Source organism: Ambystoma mexicanum, chromosome 13 (genome assembly GCF_040938575.1).
Source record: "Ambystoma mexicanum isolate Mex_15411 chromosome 13, UKY_AmexF1_1, whole genome shotgun sequence".
NCBI lineage: Eukaryota > Metazoa > Chordata > Amphibia > Caudata > Ambystomatidae > Ambystoma > Ambystoma mexicanum.
In genome coordinates, this window is record NC_090938.1 from 509,486,200 (window position 1) to 509,506,118 (window position 19,919).

Here is a 19,919-nt window from a genome sequence, read left to right on the forward strand (position 1 = left end):
TTTGGCAAAGCATTCATCACGGTGATCCCAAAGGAGAGGAAGGACCCGGCAGACTGCTGGTCCTACAGACCAATCTCTCTCCTGAACGTAGATGCTAAGTTATTCACCAGGATCATTGCCACGAGGCTGGACGGCCATATGCCGGGGCTTATCCACTCTGTCCAGGTGGGCTTTATACAAGGGAGGCAGGGGGCGGACACCCTTAGAAAAACTCTGCATCTCATGAGGGAGGCAGCGCCGAGGGGGGATAATCCGGTCCTGGTGGCCATCGATGGGGAGAAGGCGTTCGACCGGGTGGACTGGGGGTTCCTACATGGGGAATCAGCTAGAGTCACGGTGAATGGGCACTTGTCACGCATCTTTAGCCTTCAAAGAGGGACTAGGCAGGGCTTGCCATGACTATGGAGATACTCGCGGAATACCTTAGAGGTTCCCCGATGGTACGGGGCATTGACGTGGGAGACCATACCTTTAAGCTTGGCCTTTATGCAGGCGATATTCTCCTACATCTGAGGGAGCCCTCTAGGTCAGTCCCAGCCGCCTTGCAGGTGATTGAACAGTTTGTAAGTTTCTGAAGCTTCAGGGTAAATATAGGCAAATCAATGATCTTTCCCTTCGCACCAGAAACAGACAGAAATTTGGAGGAACTGACCCCCCTGGGCCTCCAGATCTGCACTGAAGGGATAAAATACCTGGGGATCAATATTGTTAGACCCAATGAAGATCTGAGTCAGGCTAACTACCCCCCACTGTTTGACAAATTATTCAGGGACATGGAGGGCTGGGGGAAGGTGCAAATATCTTGGATGGGAAGGATAAACGCCATAAAGATGAACCTTCTCCCCAGAGTGCTATATTTGTCTTTCAGATACTCCCACTGGAGGCTCCAGAAACCTACCTCATAGAAGCCAAAAAGCGCATATTGAAATTTATATGGCAGGGCCAAGACCTAGACTAGGATACGAGATCCTCACCCTCCCCAAAGAAAGAGGAGGGGTCGCCCTCCCAGATCTGCAGACCTACCACAGAGCGGCCCAACAGAGGGCGCTGGCCCCCCCACCTTAGAGAGGACCCTAATAAACAATGGGTCTACCTCGAAAAATTTCACCTGCGCCCAGTCACAGTAGGAGAATGGTTATGGGTTCCATTGAAAAAAATCCCAAAAAGAATTAGGGCCCACCCAATACTAAGCACAATGTGGAAAGCGCTAACATGGAAGGGTAATGGAGAAAAAGTGACCATGTGGCCCTCGCCACTGAGCCATATCTGGTCCACGCCGATGTTAGAAGAAATCCCGGGCCATGAACATTACCAGTCATGGTTCGACGCTGGACTCTGTAGGGTCGGCCAGCTGGTGAGAGAGGACACCTTCATAAGTATCCAGGAGCTCGAGGAGGCACTGAGAATCGGCACGCTCTCCCCGCTCCTATATCTATGGCTGAAGGGAGTCTTAATGAAGCCGAAACAAAAGCCATGTATACAAAGAAAGCTCACCCCTGTCGAAAAAATCCTAGACACCCACGTAGAAATGAAAGGGCTCATATCCCTCCTTTACGGAGCGCTCATGACCCCCCGGGAGGGAACAACAAAAAGCCTTAGAAGAAAATGGGAGAGGGACCTGGGCTGCGGAATCTGAGATAGCCTCTGGGGGCGATTATGTAGCAGGGCATTTAAGACATCGATCTCTTGCCAATATAAGACACATGCCATCAAACTCCTCCACAGGTGGCAGTACGACCCAATCACACTCTCTAGGATGTTCCCAGACGTTGTCCCTGTGTGTTGGCACAGTTGTGGGGAAAAAGCCAATTTTTGGCACGTGTGGTGGGCATGCAAAAAAGTCCAAGCCTACTGGTCAGAAGTGCTCAGCTGGCTTAAGGAGGCGGGAGAGGGGGTTTATCCGCAAGACCCAATCCTGTTAATATTCGGGCTGCAGCAAAGGGATGAACACTGGGAAAAACTCCCAGACCTGACACACTCCCTACTATTGGCAGCCAGAGCCGCTCAGGCTAGAACATGGAAGAGGGCCGCCCTCCGTACGAGGAGAGAATGGGTGGCAGTGGCCAAGGACATCTACTTTATGGGAAGACTTACGGCAGCGATACAGGGCTCAAGTGCACAGATAGAGACCGGTTGGCTACAGTTCATGGAGGCGTTTGTCAACACGGAGGACACAACCTGAAGATCCCATGGGCCCTCGACCTGGCCCAAAACCTGCCTTAGTATAGAACACATTGCCCTTGAATCAGGGGAGTCGGTCTCCCACCGACGAACTTCAGCCCGGTTGGAGCTGCCCAAAGAGGTTTTACTATGGACAAGCGGATCCTGTGTCCCGAGACAATGGGTTTGGGGGTGTAGAATACAGCAGGGAACTAGGGCTTCCTTTTGGTGTTCATGTGGGCATGTGCCCAAAGTTGTTGGTTTGAACAAGCTCTCTGTTGTCTTTGAAAATCAATAAAATTGAATTAAAAAAAAAAAAAGGCACAAGCAATTTTCAAGCAACCTACATGGCAAAGCACAAAAGTTCAGAGACGGCAAAGAGTCCTTCTGCACAGCCTGAAACTCAGCATGTTTACATAAATCTCCATTTGCACACGGTTATAGATATTACCAAGCTTAACCAACGTGTACACCATTCCAGCGCCTGCTGAGACTTCATTAGCGCACTAAAAATCTACAACAGGGACATCATTTGGGGGTAACCAGGGGTGGTAATTGTGACCCCTGGCGGCCACAGTTGCAACCCCTGGGCCCACCCTTCTACCCCAACTTTTAGAAAAGAAGTATTTGCAAAAGAAAGGGGTGCTCCTGGTGTAGTGCCCCCCCCCCCCGCAGCGCGCAAGACCCCACCACACCAGGCCTGGTGGGTCTCCGAGCCAGTGCCCACCCATCAGGGTGAAGGCTGGGCCGAGGAGGCACTCAGTAGTGGTTGGAGCCGAGCGTCACATGTGGCACATGTCACATGCCATGTTCAGCTCTAAACCCTTCTCCCTCGGCTTCCTTGCAGCTCACATACAGGAACCAGGAAGCTCTCGCAGCTTCCTGGTTCCTGTTTGTGAGCAGTACGGAGGAGCCGAGGGGGTCTGGAAGGACGGACCGAAGCTGCAAGAAAAAGGTGGCTTTTTTTGTAATATAATGTGTGTTTTGCATGTGTGAAGTGCGTGCCAGATGTATATGTATGTGAATGGTGGGTGAATGAAACGTGATGCAATGTGTGTTTTTGAATGTTCTGAGTGGGTGGGGGTGTGCCTGTGTAGAGAATGCAATGAGTGAATGTATGAGATGGTGTGAGTGACTGGTGGGTGAATGAGAATTGATGTGATGTGAGTTTTTGAATCTTCTTTGTGCGTATGTAATTAGTGGATGCAAGAGAAAGTCTGAGTGTCTGGCGGGTGGGTGAATGAGATGTGATGCGCGTTTTTGAGTGTGGTGGGTGGGTGGTTGTGTGCCTGTGTAGAGAATGCAATGAGTGCATTTAAGAGAAGGTGTGAGTGAGTGACTGGTGGGGGAATAAGCATAAATGTGGTAGTCTGTGTTTGAATGTTTTGGTTGGGGTACGGTGTGTGCCTGTGTGGTGAATCCAGCGAGTGTGAGAGGAGCTGTTTTGGCGAGTGACCGGTGGGTGAAAGGGGATGCATGTGTGTGTATACATTTTTGCCACATCCTTTATTGACGTGGCATGTTTTACTAGTATTTTTGGGCAAAGGCAAGTTCATGTGTGCTATTCCCTAGCTAGACTGGAATTTTGGTGCAGTCAGTCTAGCCATTGCTTACTGTGGCATGACATTTATGACTCAGTATTTTTAAAAAGTAAGTATGATAAGTAGAGTTCCCTCGCTAGCCTGATGTTCTGGTGCATCGGCCTGTATATTCTTCACTGTAGCATGACTTTTTATTAACTGAGCATCTGTGATGAATCAAGCAAAAAAACGTGTTCTTATGGGTCTAGACTGGCGTACATTGGAACCCGTTTGAACAGGTTTTCCTATTGTGACATGTCACTTTTAATGGCCAAACCAAAAAGGAGTATTTACTTACATAGGAGTACTGGCATATACTGCCAGAGACAGTTTTGTGCCCAGTGCCAGTAATGATTCTATAGAAAAAACTTCTTAAAGCGAACATAAAAGTTTGGTCTAATATGGGAATACTAGCATATGTTGGTGGAGCCAGCATGGAAATGTATGGGCACAGCCAGCATACAAATATTTTTTATAATGGCATGTATTGCAGAGACTGGCATGATAATGCATCAGGAAATGTCCAGTGCACTTTTGGTGACTTGCATCTATTGTACTTTTTTTCATTATTTACCCTACACCCTACAAAACCGATTGTTGGCCTTTTACCCAAATTTCCCCAAAAAGCGGGCTGTGTAATGCACCATTTTAACCCAATATTCAAAACATTTTCTCTGGGGAGGGAGAAGAATCCCCAGGGCCCACCCGCCCATCCTATTTTCGTTAGTTCAGGCTCCCTCGCTATGCTCAGTGGAAATCACATACTTGTGGCAAATATTTACACCCTCCAAAAAAACAACTCACCAGCCAGCTTTGATTGAAAACCATATTTACTTCATTCACTTTCAGTAGTGCATGACCCTGCAGCAGCATGATCCTCATGGACATTGCGCACACGTGGTGGTCTGGACTGGCCCGGGGTGTGGCGTGCCCTGTGCTTTGTTAAGGAGCTTTGGGGAGGCGACTCCCAAAGCATGGCTTGCAGGGGAGCTGCAAATTTTGTGCTACGCCATTGAGCACCACTGGGTCTGACAAAGCAATAGTGTGTAGTGCGCGTCTTCAAGTCTGCCAGTGAGTCCCCGGGTGAGAAGCAGCTTGTGGGTGTTTTCAATTTTAAATAACTTGTGTGGTGCTATGAATTTATGTGTGCAGCAATGATATTACACTAAATGGTGTTTTTTTTTTTAAGTCCACTGGCACCCAGTATTACTCTTAGATATTAAAAATATGGGGCGCCTTGGATATATTGAAAGAACCTTTCCCAGGTATTATACTCCAGCAAAGATAACATTAGCAGGTGCACTCCCCTCTGTGCACGCAGACCAATCTAATAGGTTTCTTCTATTGTAGTGGCAGCTGAATCATATATACATTTATAACCAGGGAATTTTGTGGATACTAAATCCTGGTCAATGCTTTAATTTTCAGGCTTTGCTCGTGCAGAATTTTTCTCCTAGTTAAACAGCAGCGCACACCTCGGACAGATGCAACATGACCCCTTTTGGTTACTTTTAAGAACTCTGAGACACAGTAAACCTTTCAGAAATAAAACACAATAGTATCAGGATTCAGAAAACACAGACAGCATCAATAAATACAATGAGAGTAGTGACCGGAGGGTGTATGCATGGCCATGTTTTGGCAATGTTTATGAAAGCGCACTCCTGATAAAAGTGTTTTGCATAAAGTGATGGCTGAAGAAAATTACCCCCAAGGCCATTTTAGTCGGTATTAGATCTATGCTTATGCATTAGGTTTAATTGTAAGGATTCTTGATACACTGATATAAATGGGGGCTCATCATTACTCTACATACAGGGCAATATGCCCTCCAGGCCTTTGGCTTCAGTCAGAAACATGTAGCTGAAATGCCATCTACCAATCCACTATCAATGACGTAAAATCCCAGCCTGGACACCTAAAACGTGACACACGTATGTGCGGTCTTTCCCACTTAACATCAATACATCTATGATCCCCATGGATTCTCTGCTTGGCCAATCGTGAGCGGTTCAGAGAAGGACTGTGCAACTTACCAGGAGGTTGTTTTGAACCCAAACATCAGATCTGCGATGGCAGTGACGAGATGCTGACCTGAAACAAGAAGCGTAGGTTAAAGATTGTAAAAGAAACATATTACACATTGAAATTGCAAATAGTTATCTTTAATGAAGGTGGTATTAAATATCAAACAACAAAAGACAGAATAGATGGCAAGACGAAGACAGAAACACCAGAACAACTCATCAATAGGACCCTGACCCTAAACTATAGCCATTCCCCACAGACCTAATCACAGCAGACGGCTAAGGAATAGTAAACCCTGTACCATTAGCTCCAACCCAGAGGGTGATAAACAGAATAAGCACCCACTTTACACAATGCTCATCAAGATACAGCGGGAAGCATAATGCGCCATCAGACACAAACTACAACTAAACAATAGCCCTAAGGAAGTCACCTCACAGAAACCAAAACACCAACTGAAAGATAGTCATGATAGGAGGAAACGAACGGCGGAATACACAAGCTGACCAAGACAGACACACTAGAATGCCTCATCAACAGCATTCTGACCCTGAACCATTCAAATCCCCAACTGACTAATGTCACATTAGATAACAAGAGAATAGAGATAGTTCCAAACCAGTTCCGCACCCGAAGAAATGGTTCAGACACAACTACCACCCATACAAGACTCACTATAATACAGCTGGAGATGCGCAGTACCTTAACAGCGAGACGGCCCATAAGGAACCAGCAACAACCACACCCACTGGGATACAGCTCAAACGGAACCGGAAGTACCTGGACCAGGATACAGACCCCACTAACCCAACCCTCAATTTTCTACATACTCAAACCACACAAAACTCACACAACCATTTCTCTCCCAGTAATCCGCACACACTTTACCACACTGCATCAACAACACATAGACAGTACCTACAGCACACAAAGCCTCACCCGATCCGATACTTGCACCAAAGCCCAGCACTCTCATGGCCTCTGCCTGAATGATGAGAAGACGGAGCTCCTCCTTGTCGGCTCTCCCAGTAACCTGTCTAAACTTAATCCCAACTACAACAACATAATTATCGATGGTCACACCATCCCTATTGCCAAAAGCGTGAAAATTCTCGGCTTTTACCTTGATGCCAACTCCAACCTCTCCAAACAAACTAGCATGATAACCTCAGCCTCCGCCTACACCGACAAGCTTATTAGGGCCAGTAGACCCTTCCTATCATCCAATAGCTGCCTCACTCTTGCTAGAGCCCTCATACAGTCCAAATTGGACTATTTCAATAGCCTATACCTAGGTGCTAACCAAACTATAATTAACAAATTAAAGGTACTTCAAAACAACGCACTACGTGCAGCACTTAAGATCCCCAGGCGAGAGCACATCTCCAATGCTAGGAAATCGTGCAAATGGTTCTCCATATGACAAATTGATTTGAAAACCATTTGCCTCACATACAAGGCTTTAAACCACCTAGCCCCACCATATCTCACTAATAAATTTACCATGAAACCCGCCACAAGAACCACCAGATCCTCCATGCTTAACAGTGCCTAGATTCTCCTTAATAAGAGCTGGAGGGGCCAGCTTCACAGTACTTGCCTCCCAACACTGGAATACCTTACCCCTCAACATTAAAACTATTGAGTCCTTCCAGATCTTCAGGAAACATGTTATCGGTTGGCTCCTGAACAAAGAGTAACACCTCAGATTTGGCCACACCTCACTATGTCTGTGAACTCTGCAAACTGTTGTATTTTGAAACTGCAGTACCCCCCCAGATATGGGCGTACACCTCCCACTGCTTAACTAGGTTTGTATACTCTGTAAATTGCTGTATATTGAAACTGTATATATCACAACATGTACCTTCTACATTTGGGTTTGGAGCGCTATACAAATAAATAAAACAAACAAACAAACTCTGTGTATACTGAGCTGAAGCTGCCAACAGCACACCACTTCTCCTACTCTCCTATTCCCCTCTATATAAGTACCTTTAACATAACATAACATTTAAAATGCAGCAACGTTTTTACACCAGACTTCTGAACTTTTCCTTTTCGAACATAATCAACTTTGTTATGTTTCTGTAATTTATACTGTGTACCACTGCCATTTGGACGGTCTTCAGGCACTCTGGCGGATCTGAAAGCAGGCCACGTTAACTTAGTAGAGACTAACGGAAAATAAACAGATTTTTTAACGGTAATCTTGAATATGCCTACTTATTCTTGAAGGAGTCACCCTTCCCCCTCTACCCAGTCTCCTTGGAACATTCTATTATTTTTTTTACTCCTCCCCTCCACCACCACCCGGGACAAATATGGCACCATACATTGGCACCTCCTGGCAGTACCCAAGGAGAATGAGCAGATAGTCCCACACAAGAGAAAGGATAGTTGTCAGGTCTGACTAGGTAGAGAAGGCCTAGAGGTAATGAAGATTATCAGTAATTAATCCCTGCATTACCTTCCTGGTCCCAGTCCATACTTTTTTAAGTATACCCTAGATTGAACAAGACCTCACAAGAAAGAACAAGGCAAATACAAGATACTGCAAACCCAGTATACCTTTACCCCAAAACCAATAATTCAAGGAATAACGACTTGTAACACAGTGGAAGCAAATCCTTCATCAGCCCGTCCTGGGATAGACAATCTATAAGGACAGGTGAAAGCACTGTAAGCTGTCCAGGTAGCCCTCCAGCCGATGTCCTTCAAAGAGAACACTCTGGCCTCGATCCAACAAGTAGACATGCCCCTAGTAGAGCTATCTATCCCCTTGCCAGGAAGCAGGCCACCCGAAATGGAATACATCAATGCAATAGTGTTGTAAATCCATCTGAAGATGGTCATGGAGGAAGCTTTCTGGCCCTTACTGGCCCCTTCAAAGGTGACAAAGTCCTATCCACAACAGCGAGGAGAAACTCCCCAACATCAAACTGGACGAGTGAAACCAAACTTCTAGACCCAAATTTCAAGGCATTGCAGGGATCACCACCTCCTGTGATAGGTGAAATGTAAATACCACGTTTGGACGATGGGTCAAATCTAAAAGACACAGGTCCGGAGAGAACAAATAAGGAGGAGAGCACAACAGCTCCCCCAAATGCCCAAACCTGAGGGTTGAAATAACTGCCACCAGATTAAATGTAAAATATCAGGTTCATCTAATGCCACAAAAGGGGAACATTGAAGGGCTGTAAAGCTAAGGACTGAGGGAAGATCCCAAGGAGCTTTAAGGGGCCTAGACCACTCCAGAGAGAAATTCCCTAGCAGATGAGATGCAATAGGGTCCAAGTCCCCTGTAATCCCCGAGGTCCTCTGACCATCCAAATGACTGCCCACTGAGTCCTCAGAGAGGAGACTGATGGTCTAAACTGAAATCCCTCCTGAAGAGATCTAGCAACATCTGCCAAAGCAAAATCCAGAGACAACAAATTGTTCCTGGCACACCAGTTCAAAAACGTGCCCCAATGTCTATCGTAAGACCACAGTTTGAATGCCTTATTCAACCCCAGGATTGACATTTTGAACCCTCCCTCTCAAAGACCAGGCCACCCAACTCCAGCTGCTGAGAGGTGTTTGGTCTGCTGCTAGAATTACTGGAGGAGACACTGGAAGGATGATCGGCGGAGCCAGTGCCAGGTACAGAAGGAGAGGAAATCAAAATCTGTGTCTCCAATATGGGGTCACCAGGTGACTCATGGCTTTGGATAACCTGATCCTCGTCAGAAGCCTGGGAATAGGAGAAAACATATAAAGTGGACTAGGAGTCCAAGGGATGGAAAGGGATCTGTTGCTTCTAGAGAGAGGGGGGGACACACATCTCCCTTGCCAATTCAGATAGAAAACCACGGTAGTATTGTCCATTAAGGTATTCTCAGGGCACGCCACACTTTGGTGAGAGAACCTCACAAGCCCGACAAACTGCCTCCAGCTCCCTGCTATTGGAAGAATGATGGGACTGCGCTCACCATCCAACAGTGCTTGCATCTGTAGCTACCACTGTGGGTATTTTGCAGACTGTGTGGATTCAACCACCATTGCAGGGCCCTTACTACACAGTCTGACACTCTGATTAGGCTAAGTCCTGGATCACTTGGATGCCATAAGCAATGGCAGGTGGCATAACAGATATTGAAAAGTCTCACCCAAGGTATGAAAACGTTGCCACCATCAGGCCCTGGAGCTTTAACCATTTCCTGACTGAAACCTTCTTGTGGTGACAAAGGTCTTCTACTGCCCTTAGAAGACTCCATGCTTTTTCCTCCTGCAGACACACCTGGCCTAGGCTCGTTCCGACAGCACGCCCCAATGAATATTTTGAACTTGTTTGAGCTGACATTTCTTCTGTTTGACAAGGACGCTGAACACAGACAGGTCCCGTGAGACTGCTTCCCGCATCTCTCTATGAGATGCTCCCTGAATGAGAAGCTCTTCCAAGTGCGCACAGACTCTTGGACCCTCTCGTGCAACAGTCACATTATTGGTGCCAGTGTCTTTGTGAAAACCCTGGGACAGGCCAAAAGAAAGGAATGCAAATTGGAAATGGATGCCTGCAACTGCAAACCTGTGGCATGAATGAAGGATCGGGACACGCGGGTAAACATTGCTGAGATCTAGTGATGTAAATCAATCCTCTATTCTAATCAACAGAATAACCTTCTGTAAGGTGTCAACCCAGAAAGACACATTGTGGACAAAGAGGCTAATTCCAATTAGATGAAAAACCAGACAGAATCTCCTGGATGTCTTGGATACGCCAGACCCTGGAGTAACAGCCCTGTCCCCACACCTTTCAGCAGACTGGGTGAATAGCCTTCTTCTGCAGTAGGTTCTGAATTTTTGCTTGCAGACAGTCTGTCTGAAAGAATCCTGAAGCCAGAGGATCTGGACCACCCCTGTCTCTGGTGGGATGATGAGATATAACCTTCTCTCAGTATGTCCAGTACCCAGGAATCTTTTACGGAAGAAGCAACGTATCCCAGAAGATCCAGTTTCTTCCTGCCAGTGGAATCCTTGGGGTGGCTCCTTGCCAGTCCGGAGTAAGTCGTGTTAGGGGTGTTGAGGCCCCAAAATTCTGACCTGGGGACCACGGTCTGCTCATGAAAGTCAGACGAGATGTTCTGGCTGAAGAATGAAAGGGTCTTCACCGCTTTACTAAATCCAAGCTACGTTTTCCTGGCTGTGACTTTTTCTTCATTAGGGTCCCCGAATGCTGGACCCGATTATGAACTCTGTGGAACTTCTCTTCAAGCTCATCCCCAAACAGGTTTGTGCCCTGAATGGGCAGCTTCAAGGCTACGCTCTTAAGAGTGATCTGTCTACCAGTCCTTAACAGGAAGATACCTGTTAAGGACTGGCAGAACATAAACATCTCAGAACATAACCTTCTAGCTCTGACTGGCATATCCATAGAGATGTAGCTGTCTGGGCGCAGTCGTAGGCCAGTTCGAGAAGGAATTCAATCTGATGCTGCCTGAGCTCCAGGAGTGTTGAACACTCCCGCCCCTCCCCAATAGGTGCATTTAGCTCTTGAAAATCCTCCAGAGGAGCCTGTGTGGTGTAGGAAGCATATTATGAACTTGGGGTCACACGAGAACCTACATAATTCTTCCTCAATGAAGAATCCACTTTTTCTTCCATTGTACCCAAAACTTTTGCATCCTCCAGGGACATAGCTTGGCGACCCATGCGGCAAAACAGTAAAGAATCGGTCTCCATGGAAGTAGGCAGTTAATTAGTCTTCCCTCTTCACGCATACAGTTTTACCCATAAATCTGGGCACAGCAAGCCTGTCAAGCTACTTCCATTCAGATTAGGATACCACTTCATCCCAAGTAACCTCAACCGGATTTAGCAGTCTTTTTAAATGGCTGCAGTGCAGGTTTGAGATAAAGGGAAGCAGTATCTGCATCTGCGAACTGCATTCCTGAAGCCACATGCTCTAGGACCTTGCCCGCTGCTTCTTGGTCCACGTATTGGCACTCTTTGCTCTTTTTCTTCAACAAAACAGTCACTCACTGAAGAACTACTGTCTGTGCTAGGAGAAGTGGAAGAAACCCCTCCCAAACATGCCTTCAGAGGACTGTTCCTCCCTCAGTGTTTCACTGATAATGGCCTTTAGCGTCAGTGACGTGGGGAAGAGGAACCACAAGTCTCACAGGAGGTCTGCAAGTGCCCCTTGGACCTCCTATCAGACCTCATGCAGCCAAAAACTGGAAATAGAGAGAGAATGTCACAGATAAAGCGCCAGCAGCAAACAAGGGAACCCCATACCTGACTCCCCTTCTATGCCGCACTCCAGTTGAACGACCTGCTCTCCCTCTGCCCTGGGCGCCGTGTTGGAGGGAAGTGAAAAGAATGCCCCCACCGACTGGCATTCTCCTCCTCCTGGTTACCCAGGTGATGTCCCGGGCCTGCCTACAGACCAAGCGAACCAGCTGCATAGATCTGCAGCAGTTCCAGAGTACATCGTGGCCCCAGTCCAAACGGCCCAGCTCAGATTTTGGGGGTCGCTTCTCACTGGTATGCTGGAACTTCCCTGCTCCTCTGTTCTCCCAAGCCAAGCAGGGGAAGACAGGAGTCCTGCAGTTCTACAGAGACACAGCCCAGAAGATCCCTGAAATACTACAGAAGGCTGCAGCACAACCGAACAAACTAAAAGGGAGGAGGGAGTATACTGGGAGGGGAGAAGGAAAAGAACATTCTACAAGCCGAGTGGGGTGATGGCCGACTCCTTCAAAAAGTAAGAACTGCGACGAGGAAACGGAGTATGTGGAGGTAATGCTTTGTTTCTGTGTTGATTATGTTGTTTGGTGGTACCCGGCACTGTGTGCAGGTCTGTTTCTAAACGGTCTGTGTTGTGTGAATACAGACATTCATGCATGCACTGAAACAAACGCACAAAGCAGGTCACCTAAGGGAAGAGTACATGCACATCAAGGAAGGTAGAGAACACAAGGTACTCCATACTTCATCCATAACTGGGATAATTTATACTACCCAAAACATGCATGCACTTCCAGTTTTCCACAGGTAGGGTGTGTGCATAGAGAAATACCCACTGCTCAATATGACACTAGGTTAACTTTTTCATAAACATAAAAAAGGGTTGCCCGTTTACTGCAGAAGACCACCTAGGGAAAAAAACAGTACACAAAAGAGAATTAGTACCTAGGAAATAGAGGCAGGTGCCAATGACCGATTTACTGATATTACCACTCCACCGGAAAGCAGCTAAATTTCCACCACAGAGGAAAGCAGCTAAATTACCACCACAGAGGAAAGCAGCCAATGACCGATATCCTGAGATAATCAACCTGCAAAAAAAGTAATCGCAGAAGTATTGTAATTATGGAATACCAATGATGGTATGCGTTGGGTACGATTTTCTGTTTCTGATTTACTCCCATAGACTTCTAAGGGACATCCTTTCTTTTTGCTTTGTTTTGCTTGCTGATCATACTTTTTGTAGGTAAGTAAAGCCCTCTCCTTTACTTCACTTGCTTTGTGGTCATTTTTATGGGGAAGCTGATTTATCCATAAAACAATCAGTAATGGGAGACTAAGCCTCCCTTAGCAAAGGTCTTGTATTTTTAAAGCAGCACACATCACATTAAACTTGGTTAAAATACTTTGCATCCTCATGACTTTGTTGCTAAAATTACAATGGGTCCAAGATTGGCTGGTGGCAGCGTTTATTTTTCTAGTGTTTTTGACTTCTACTTGTGCACTTTTGTATTTTTACGCATAATGCCAGAAAGAGTAACATGTACTATAAAACTGTTGTGTCAGGAGATATTTCCCTGTCCTTTGGCCATGGTGTTCTGCAGCCTTCTTCATGCTCTCCCATGTCCGGGGAAAGTTGCGCTCTGGGGGATTGTGGCCGGATGTGAGGGCTGAGACTCTCGGGTCCCAGTCCACATCCATGTCACGGAGTATCTGTGGCTGGGCAGAATGTTTGGACAGTGACGGTCCATGATAGGATTACCCCTGCCAGTAGTAATGGTGCAGATACTTACCAATGATATGATAGGTTATTTATAAAGTGCTTAATACCCAAAGGTTTCTAAGCACGGACCCAGGGATCGAACCTGTGTTGCGCCGTGTCGTCTTGCTTCCAAGGCAAGCATGTTGCCCCTGAACTATACTCCAGAGACCCCTGAGCTAGCCTCCCGAGACCAATGGTAGGGGTGACACCATTCCACATCCTGTAAAAAAGGACTCCTCCTGCAGCCATTCAGCAGGTCATCCTTGGCGTAAAGACCCATGAAGAAGTGCAGCCTGCTGAAGACCCAAGAATGAAGGTTGCAGCTGACCAGGATTGCCTCCAGCCAAGACCCAGTAAAGCCCTGCTCCTCCGTCTGGATGTCAAGATGGCCCTCAGCAGGGCTTCTATCCCTGGACCGGTGAGAACAACCACTCTCGACCCCTGCTCGACGTTCCGTGCCCGGTGGATCTTCAGAAGTGTCCCTGGACCACCCGGTGGACTGGCCTGCTCTCTCCTTGGTTACCCAACTTCAGCCATCGCCATTCTGAGTGCACCCATGGAACTTGGAGAATCTTCAACTTGTGCTACAAGTCGCCTGCTCCTGCATTTCATCCTTCCAGTTTCAACAGAAGCCGTGCCGGGCCAGCTCCTTCGTTCGCCAACCGAAGATTGCCCGTCACCGCCGGACCATGGTGACTCCCATTGAATCCGGTCGTCTTCTGTTCCTGGCGGTCTCCTAAGATCGCCTGCTTCGCCGAAGTCTTCTCCCTTTTGTGTCAAGAGTGACCAGCTGACCAGTGCCTGGAACTATAATACAAGCACCCCAACTGACCAAAACGAAATACTGCATCGGAAAACAACATCTGCTTCCGCAACCCCTGGTCCTCCCTCGATCGAGCCAAGCACAGAAGTATGTGGGCCCAATAGATTCAGAACCTCTGAAGTGGTCTCTGGGAAAATTGGAGTAAGTGGGGCAAGTTAACATACCATTTTGTAATCCACCCTCCATAGGGTTACAAGGGCATAAAGTCTTAGCCTTATCTCTCCCTTGTCCAATTCAGATAGGTAGTGGTCTAGTCAAGAATCCTGGCCGCCACTCCCCCCGGCCCTTCTCTAGTGTGGAGTGACTGGAAGAGATACTTCCCTGAACTTTTCCTAACTTTTGGAACACTAAATCACAACCACTGCCATTGCTCTATCCAATAATAAACCTACCTCAACCTGAACAGTATAACTTGCGGTACTGGTCACTCTAGGGCACTAGGCCCCATTCTATCTCAGGGCTGGACTTACTAAGAGTTAGGAATCTAACTCTAGGATTGCTTCAGAGTGTCCTTATTGTAATTCTCTAATTGATTGCTTACCTGTGACTACTAGTTTTGGATTAACTGATCATCTACCTCTTTACTTACTTTACCATATGCAGATATTGGAAGTCTCGCTTAGGATTATATCAACTATTGCTTAACTGGCTTTCAGGTAAAGTGTATGGAATCGAACTAGACCCCTGAATGGTGTATGCATAAATGTACTTGATAGTTGTTGCGCAATAATACTTACCTGACAGTTTAATTGTTCAGTGTGTATTTTAAAGGCCTAACAAATCATTGCATATTGTTGTGCTTCTCCATCTAACTGGAATTATTGGGGTGCTTTATGTGTCTCATTGTAGCCCAGCCTAGACCAATCGCACACCCCTCCTAAGTATGAGCCTTACTTTCTTCGACCCTACCTTAATTGGGTTTGGCTAGAATTCAGCGACTTGACTATTCACCAGAATAGCTGGCCTCCCAAAAATCAACCCCCCCAGGGTCGATTTTGGTAATCTGTCTCGACAGTATAGAATTACCATCAGTGTAAAATCTGGCTAACATCTAAAAACAAATAGCCAGTAAAAACATTTTACACATACATTCGACTGCCAGGATTTACCATCTACTTCTTGCCTGTACAGAGGTGAAGTCTGAACCTGATCATCCTGCATCACCCTCCGTCCGAATGCCAGACTGCCTCTCTTCCCTCCCTCCCCACCCGCACAGTAGTGGAATCCAAATGTCGGCAGTTACAATTATTTGTCCATAATTACAAAGTTCAGATAAGACGTGACTCTGGGGTATTAACCCAATCTGCAACAAATGACCTCATATTATCTCAGCTTTAACTAATAGAAATATGTATTAATGCATGCCTGCAAAGAGCTAAAATATTCTCTCACTTAGGGTTACATGGAAAATTGTACAAACCACATAAGAAACCCACATAGATGGCAAAGAGTAAAAATCACATTCATGTTGATTCCGATACTCTTAGACCTTGTTCTTCCTCCTTCACACCTGGTTAGGTAAGAATGCAACACAGAGTTCAAGGGAAACAGCTTCTCCAAAATAGGGAATGATCACCTTAAGAACTTTGGAATGTGGCCAACAACCACAAGCATAGCTCCATGTAACAAGCTCCACCGCCCCACCCATGCGTCACAAACTATTCCCTTCCAGTTGTTTCCACTGTGAAGGTTGTCGCAGAGCATATTCTTAGAGGGCACAGCTGGGACGGCGTTGTGAAGGAGACAGCAATGACTAATTGTACCAGCATTACCATGAAGGTAATTTTTTCCTTACTCTAGCATTCTGCTCTACCTACTTCCCAACTTGTTGGGAGACTAGACTATGCAGACCCAAATACTGAGTGGAGGAGACAGCATATGCCACACCGGGGTTCAAGCAAAGATGTTGTGCAAGACCTGCTGGCTAAAGAAGGCATCCCTCCTGGAAGACATATCCAGAGAAAAATAATTACCAAAAGCATGAGGAGTGGCCCAGGTGGCAGGCTTACAGATTTACATGATGGAACAGGTCTCTGGAAGGTCACCAACGCCACCTTTGCTCAAAGTATGCCGCCTCTGAGGAATATGAAGGTTAGACATTACACACGCTTTAGAAATGTATGAGTTTATCCATCTAGGAATGGTAGCCATGGCTGCTTTGTTTCCAGGAGAAAGACTGAAAGTTCTGTCAAAATAAAATGTCAGAGTTCTCGCTACATCTGACCTGGAAGAGGGAGGTGTGAGATTAAAGTCTGGCAGGACAATTTTCGGATCCAAATGAAATTCAGAAAGTACATTTGGCATGAAGGACAGAACCGTCTGTTAACAAAAGCTTATTGTATGAAAAACAATATAAGGATCATCTGAAGAAAGAGCTTGAAGCGTTCCTGTCCCTCAGGCTAAGGTAATAGCAACTAAGAAATACGTGTTTTAAGTTAATACTTCCAAGTAAGAAGTCATTATAGGCTCACAAGGCGTATCCATAACGATAGCCAGGTTGGCATTAAGGTCCTATTGGGGACTCAGTTCCCTGAGTCGAGGGTATAAGTGGAGGGGACTGTTGAAAGGTCTCCTAATAAACTAGTTATTTAAAGAGAAAGACTCCTTGGGATTGAATCTGAATGCCTTTACTAGCTAGTTAAGAAATGAAAGAGAACATTGTCCAAGAAGGACACAACAGGATTTAATGTTTTCAGAGAGGGCTCGATGGCAACATCTGAGCCATTTTTGCATGTGTACTGGCTTCTTGTTCAATCTTTCCTGGCAGCAGAAATAATAGAAATATTTCTCTCCGATATCCCCCAATTTAGCATAGGCTAGTTCTTCAGAAACCAAATACTCAACTTCAGCAATGGAAGGGAAGAGCAAACACCGACCTCCCGCTGGATTATGAGGTCCTAAACATTGGGAAGAATCTGAAAACATGGCTTTCAGGAGACAATGTTAGTTAAGAACCATGTCAGTCAGGGTGACTAATGGACCACTAGAATCACCCTCCAGTTACAAACCATCACTAAGGTGCAAGATGTTGTTTGACGAAGAAAAGGGAGGGGGGCTACAAGGACAAACCCAGATTGAAAGCGTCTGCGTAGGCCTCACACAGATGGCTGCTTGTGTCACAAACAAATGTATCTTTGGAAAGCCCCACTGATAAAATAATAGGTTCATGATTGACCTTTTCATTTCCCATTTGTGTGGGGCAAATGGGAAGAGTCTGCTCAGTGCATCAGCGTTCATGTTTTTCTCTCCCTCAAGATAGGATGCTTCAGGGTGAACGTGGTTCAGGAGGAACCACTCAGTTGGAAGGCTACAATGCTGAGGGAAGGAGGTTATGTTCCTCCCTGCGTGTTTAAATAAAACATTGCAGTTGTGTTTCCGGTGAATGCTGGAACCGCTTTCCCCTGGATGAGAGGAAGGAAGAATTTCAGACTCTGAAAGATAGCCTTCCATTCCAGGTAATTTATATGGTGTAGCCTGTCTTGACAGGCCCACGCACCATGGATCTGGTGATCTCGTCAATCTCCCTCCCAGTTGGAGAGGGAAGAGTCTGTTGACAATGAGACAAGGGCAAGAAAAAGAGCTCCATAGATAAGGTTTTCTTCGCATGTCCACCAAAGGAGTTACAGCCAAACCTCCTTTGTGAAGGAAATTGTCATGGACTGAGGATAGGACAGCTGGTCCCAGCTAGATAGTAAGTACACTTGCAAGGGCCTTATCCTGACCTGGCTAGAGGCACAATCCGAATGCACAAAGCCATGAAACCCAGAAGACTTTGGAAACACCCAGCGGAAGTCTGAGCTCTGGTGTTAAAAAAAAGAATGGTTTGTCTTAAGGCCAAGATTCTATTCATAGGAGGGATCCTGTCCATAGGAGGAAACTCTGTTCCCAAAGAGGTGTCCAAAATAGCTCCAATGAACAGAACCATCCGAGAGGGTGGAAACAAGGAATGTAGGGTATTACAAACCATCAAGAGTCTGTATATTTTTCCTTCTGCAAAGGGGGCCCTGATCAAACAATCCAGTCCAGGTAAGGGTATACATATCTTTTGTAGATGAAGGGAGGGTTGGGGATTTGTCACAACTGACAGCACATTCATCAAAACTCTAGGAGCTGCATTTTGCCTGAAAGGAAGGCACTTTTGTGGTAATGTTTGCCATCCAAGGGGAAGTTGAGGAATTGGAAATGCCCCCTCTTGACTGCAACATGGAAATAAGCATCTTGAAGATGTACGGATGTTAGTGAATTCCCACCCGTAGGACCTCTAAAATCTGAGCTAGAGTTGTCAAGTGAAAGGTTTCCAGGTAAGAACTGATTTGAGTTCTGGGAGGTCCAGAATAGGTCAAATGCATCATGGCATTTTTAGAATAGAAGCTGAAACTTTCCTCGTTCTCCCGTCCTACCCCTTTGGCACAAAGATGATTTGTAATCCTTGCACCAATTCTTGCGAAGAACCCAGGCACCCTGGAGGAGATGATGAATTATTTTTGGGAGAAAGACCCTCCTTGATTATTGAACACCCAGGAGACATGCATGGTCTCTGTCCACACTTGTAAAAGGAAGAAAGCCTTCTTCCTACAGGGGATGCATGCTGACTGGGATGGAAAGAAAGAGGCTGTAACCCCTATCTCTCTCTCTAGTCTAGTGGAACCTGGGGCATTTTCCTGGTTGGAGAAAGAGGATACCACAGTCTTACATCAAGAAATAAAACTACTTTTCTTTTCAGCAAATCTGTCAGTTGAGGGACATGACAATGGCAACTTACCTTCAGCCAGTTCTCTGACATTAAAGGCCTTGAAAGCCTATGAGGGTTGGTACCACGGCTCAGTAGAAGACGAGGTAGCATTTAAGGACTCTGCAGTCACTGCACTAATTGTGCAAGTTGTGAAGCAACTTCATCCATAGGGGATTTAAACAGAGCCTTGCGATCAAGGGGAAAAAAATCTAAAAACTTTTTCACTGACTATCAGAATAAAGAGAGGAAGTCTGAGTAGGCATGTCTGCGCATGCGGACTAAAGAGCTAAAAATCACATCAATAAAAGGTGCCAGATCTCCCCTTTGACGGGAAAACTATTTTCATGCTTTATGAACGAGTAAACTAAACCTCCAACAAGTCATCACATCTACAACTAACGCTGCCAGCATTTACTTACTAATAACTAGGAAAACTTACCCCCTTCTTAAACTTCCACTCTAATCTTCACCCTTGTGCTCATTTAACTGGACTACTGTGCTAGGCACCTCCTAGGATTTCCCTTTACTCTTTTGCCCACTATGACAAACACCTCACTTTCACAACTCGCACACACTACAACCCAAATTGGTCCGTCCACA

The 19,919-nt window shown here is 46.1% G+C and overlaps 1 protein-coding gene across 1 annotated transcript in view; it reads right to left on the reverse strand.

Moving 5' to 3' along the window:
• Positions 1-19,919, reverse strand: part of AARSD1 (alanyl-tRNA synthetase domain containing 1) — a 441,451-nt gene that overhangs the window by 186,964 nt on the left and 234,568 nt on the right. The window contains exon 9 of the mRNA XM_069634186.1: positions 5,777-5,834. Coding sequence (XP_069490287.1) covers positions 5,777-5,834 — 58 coding nt within the window. The remainder of the gene's footprint in view (positions 1-5,776; positions 5,835-19,919) is intronic.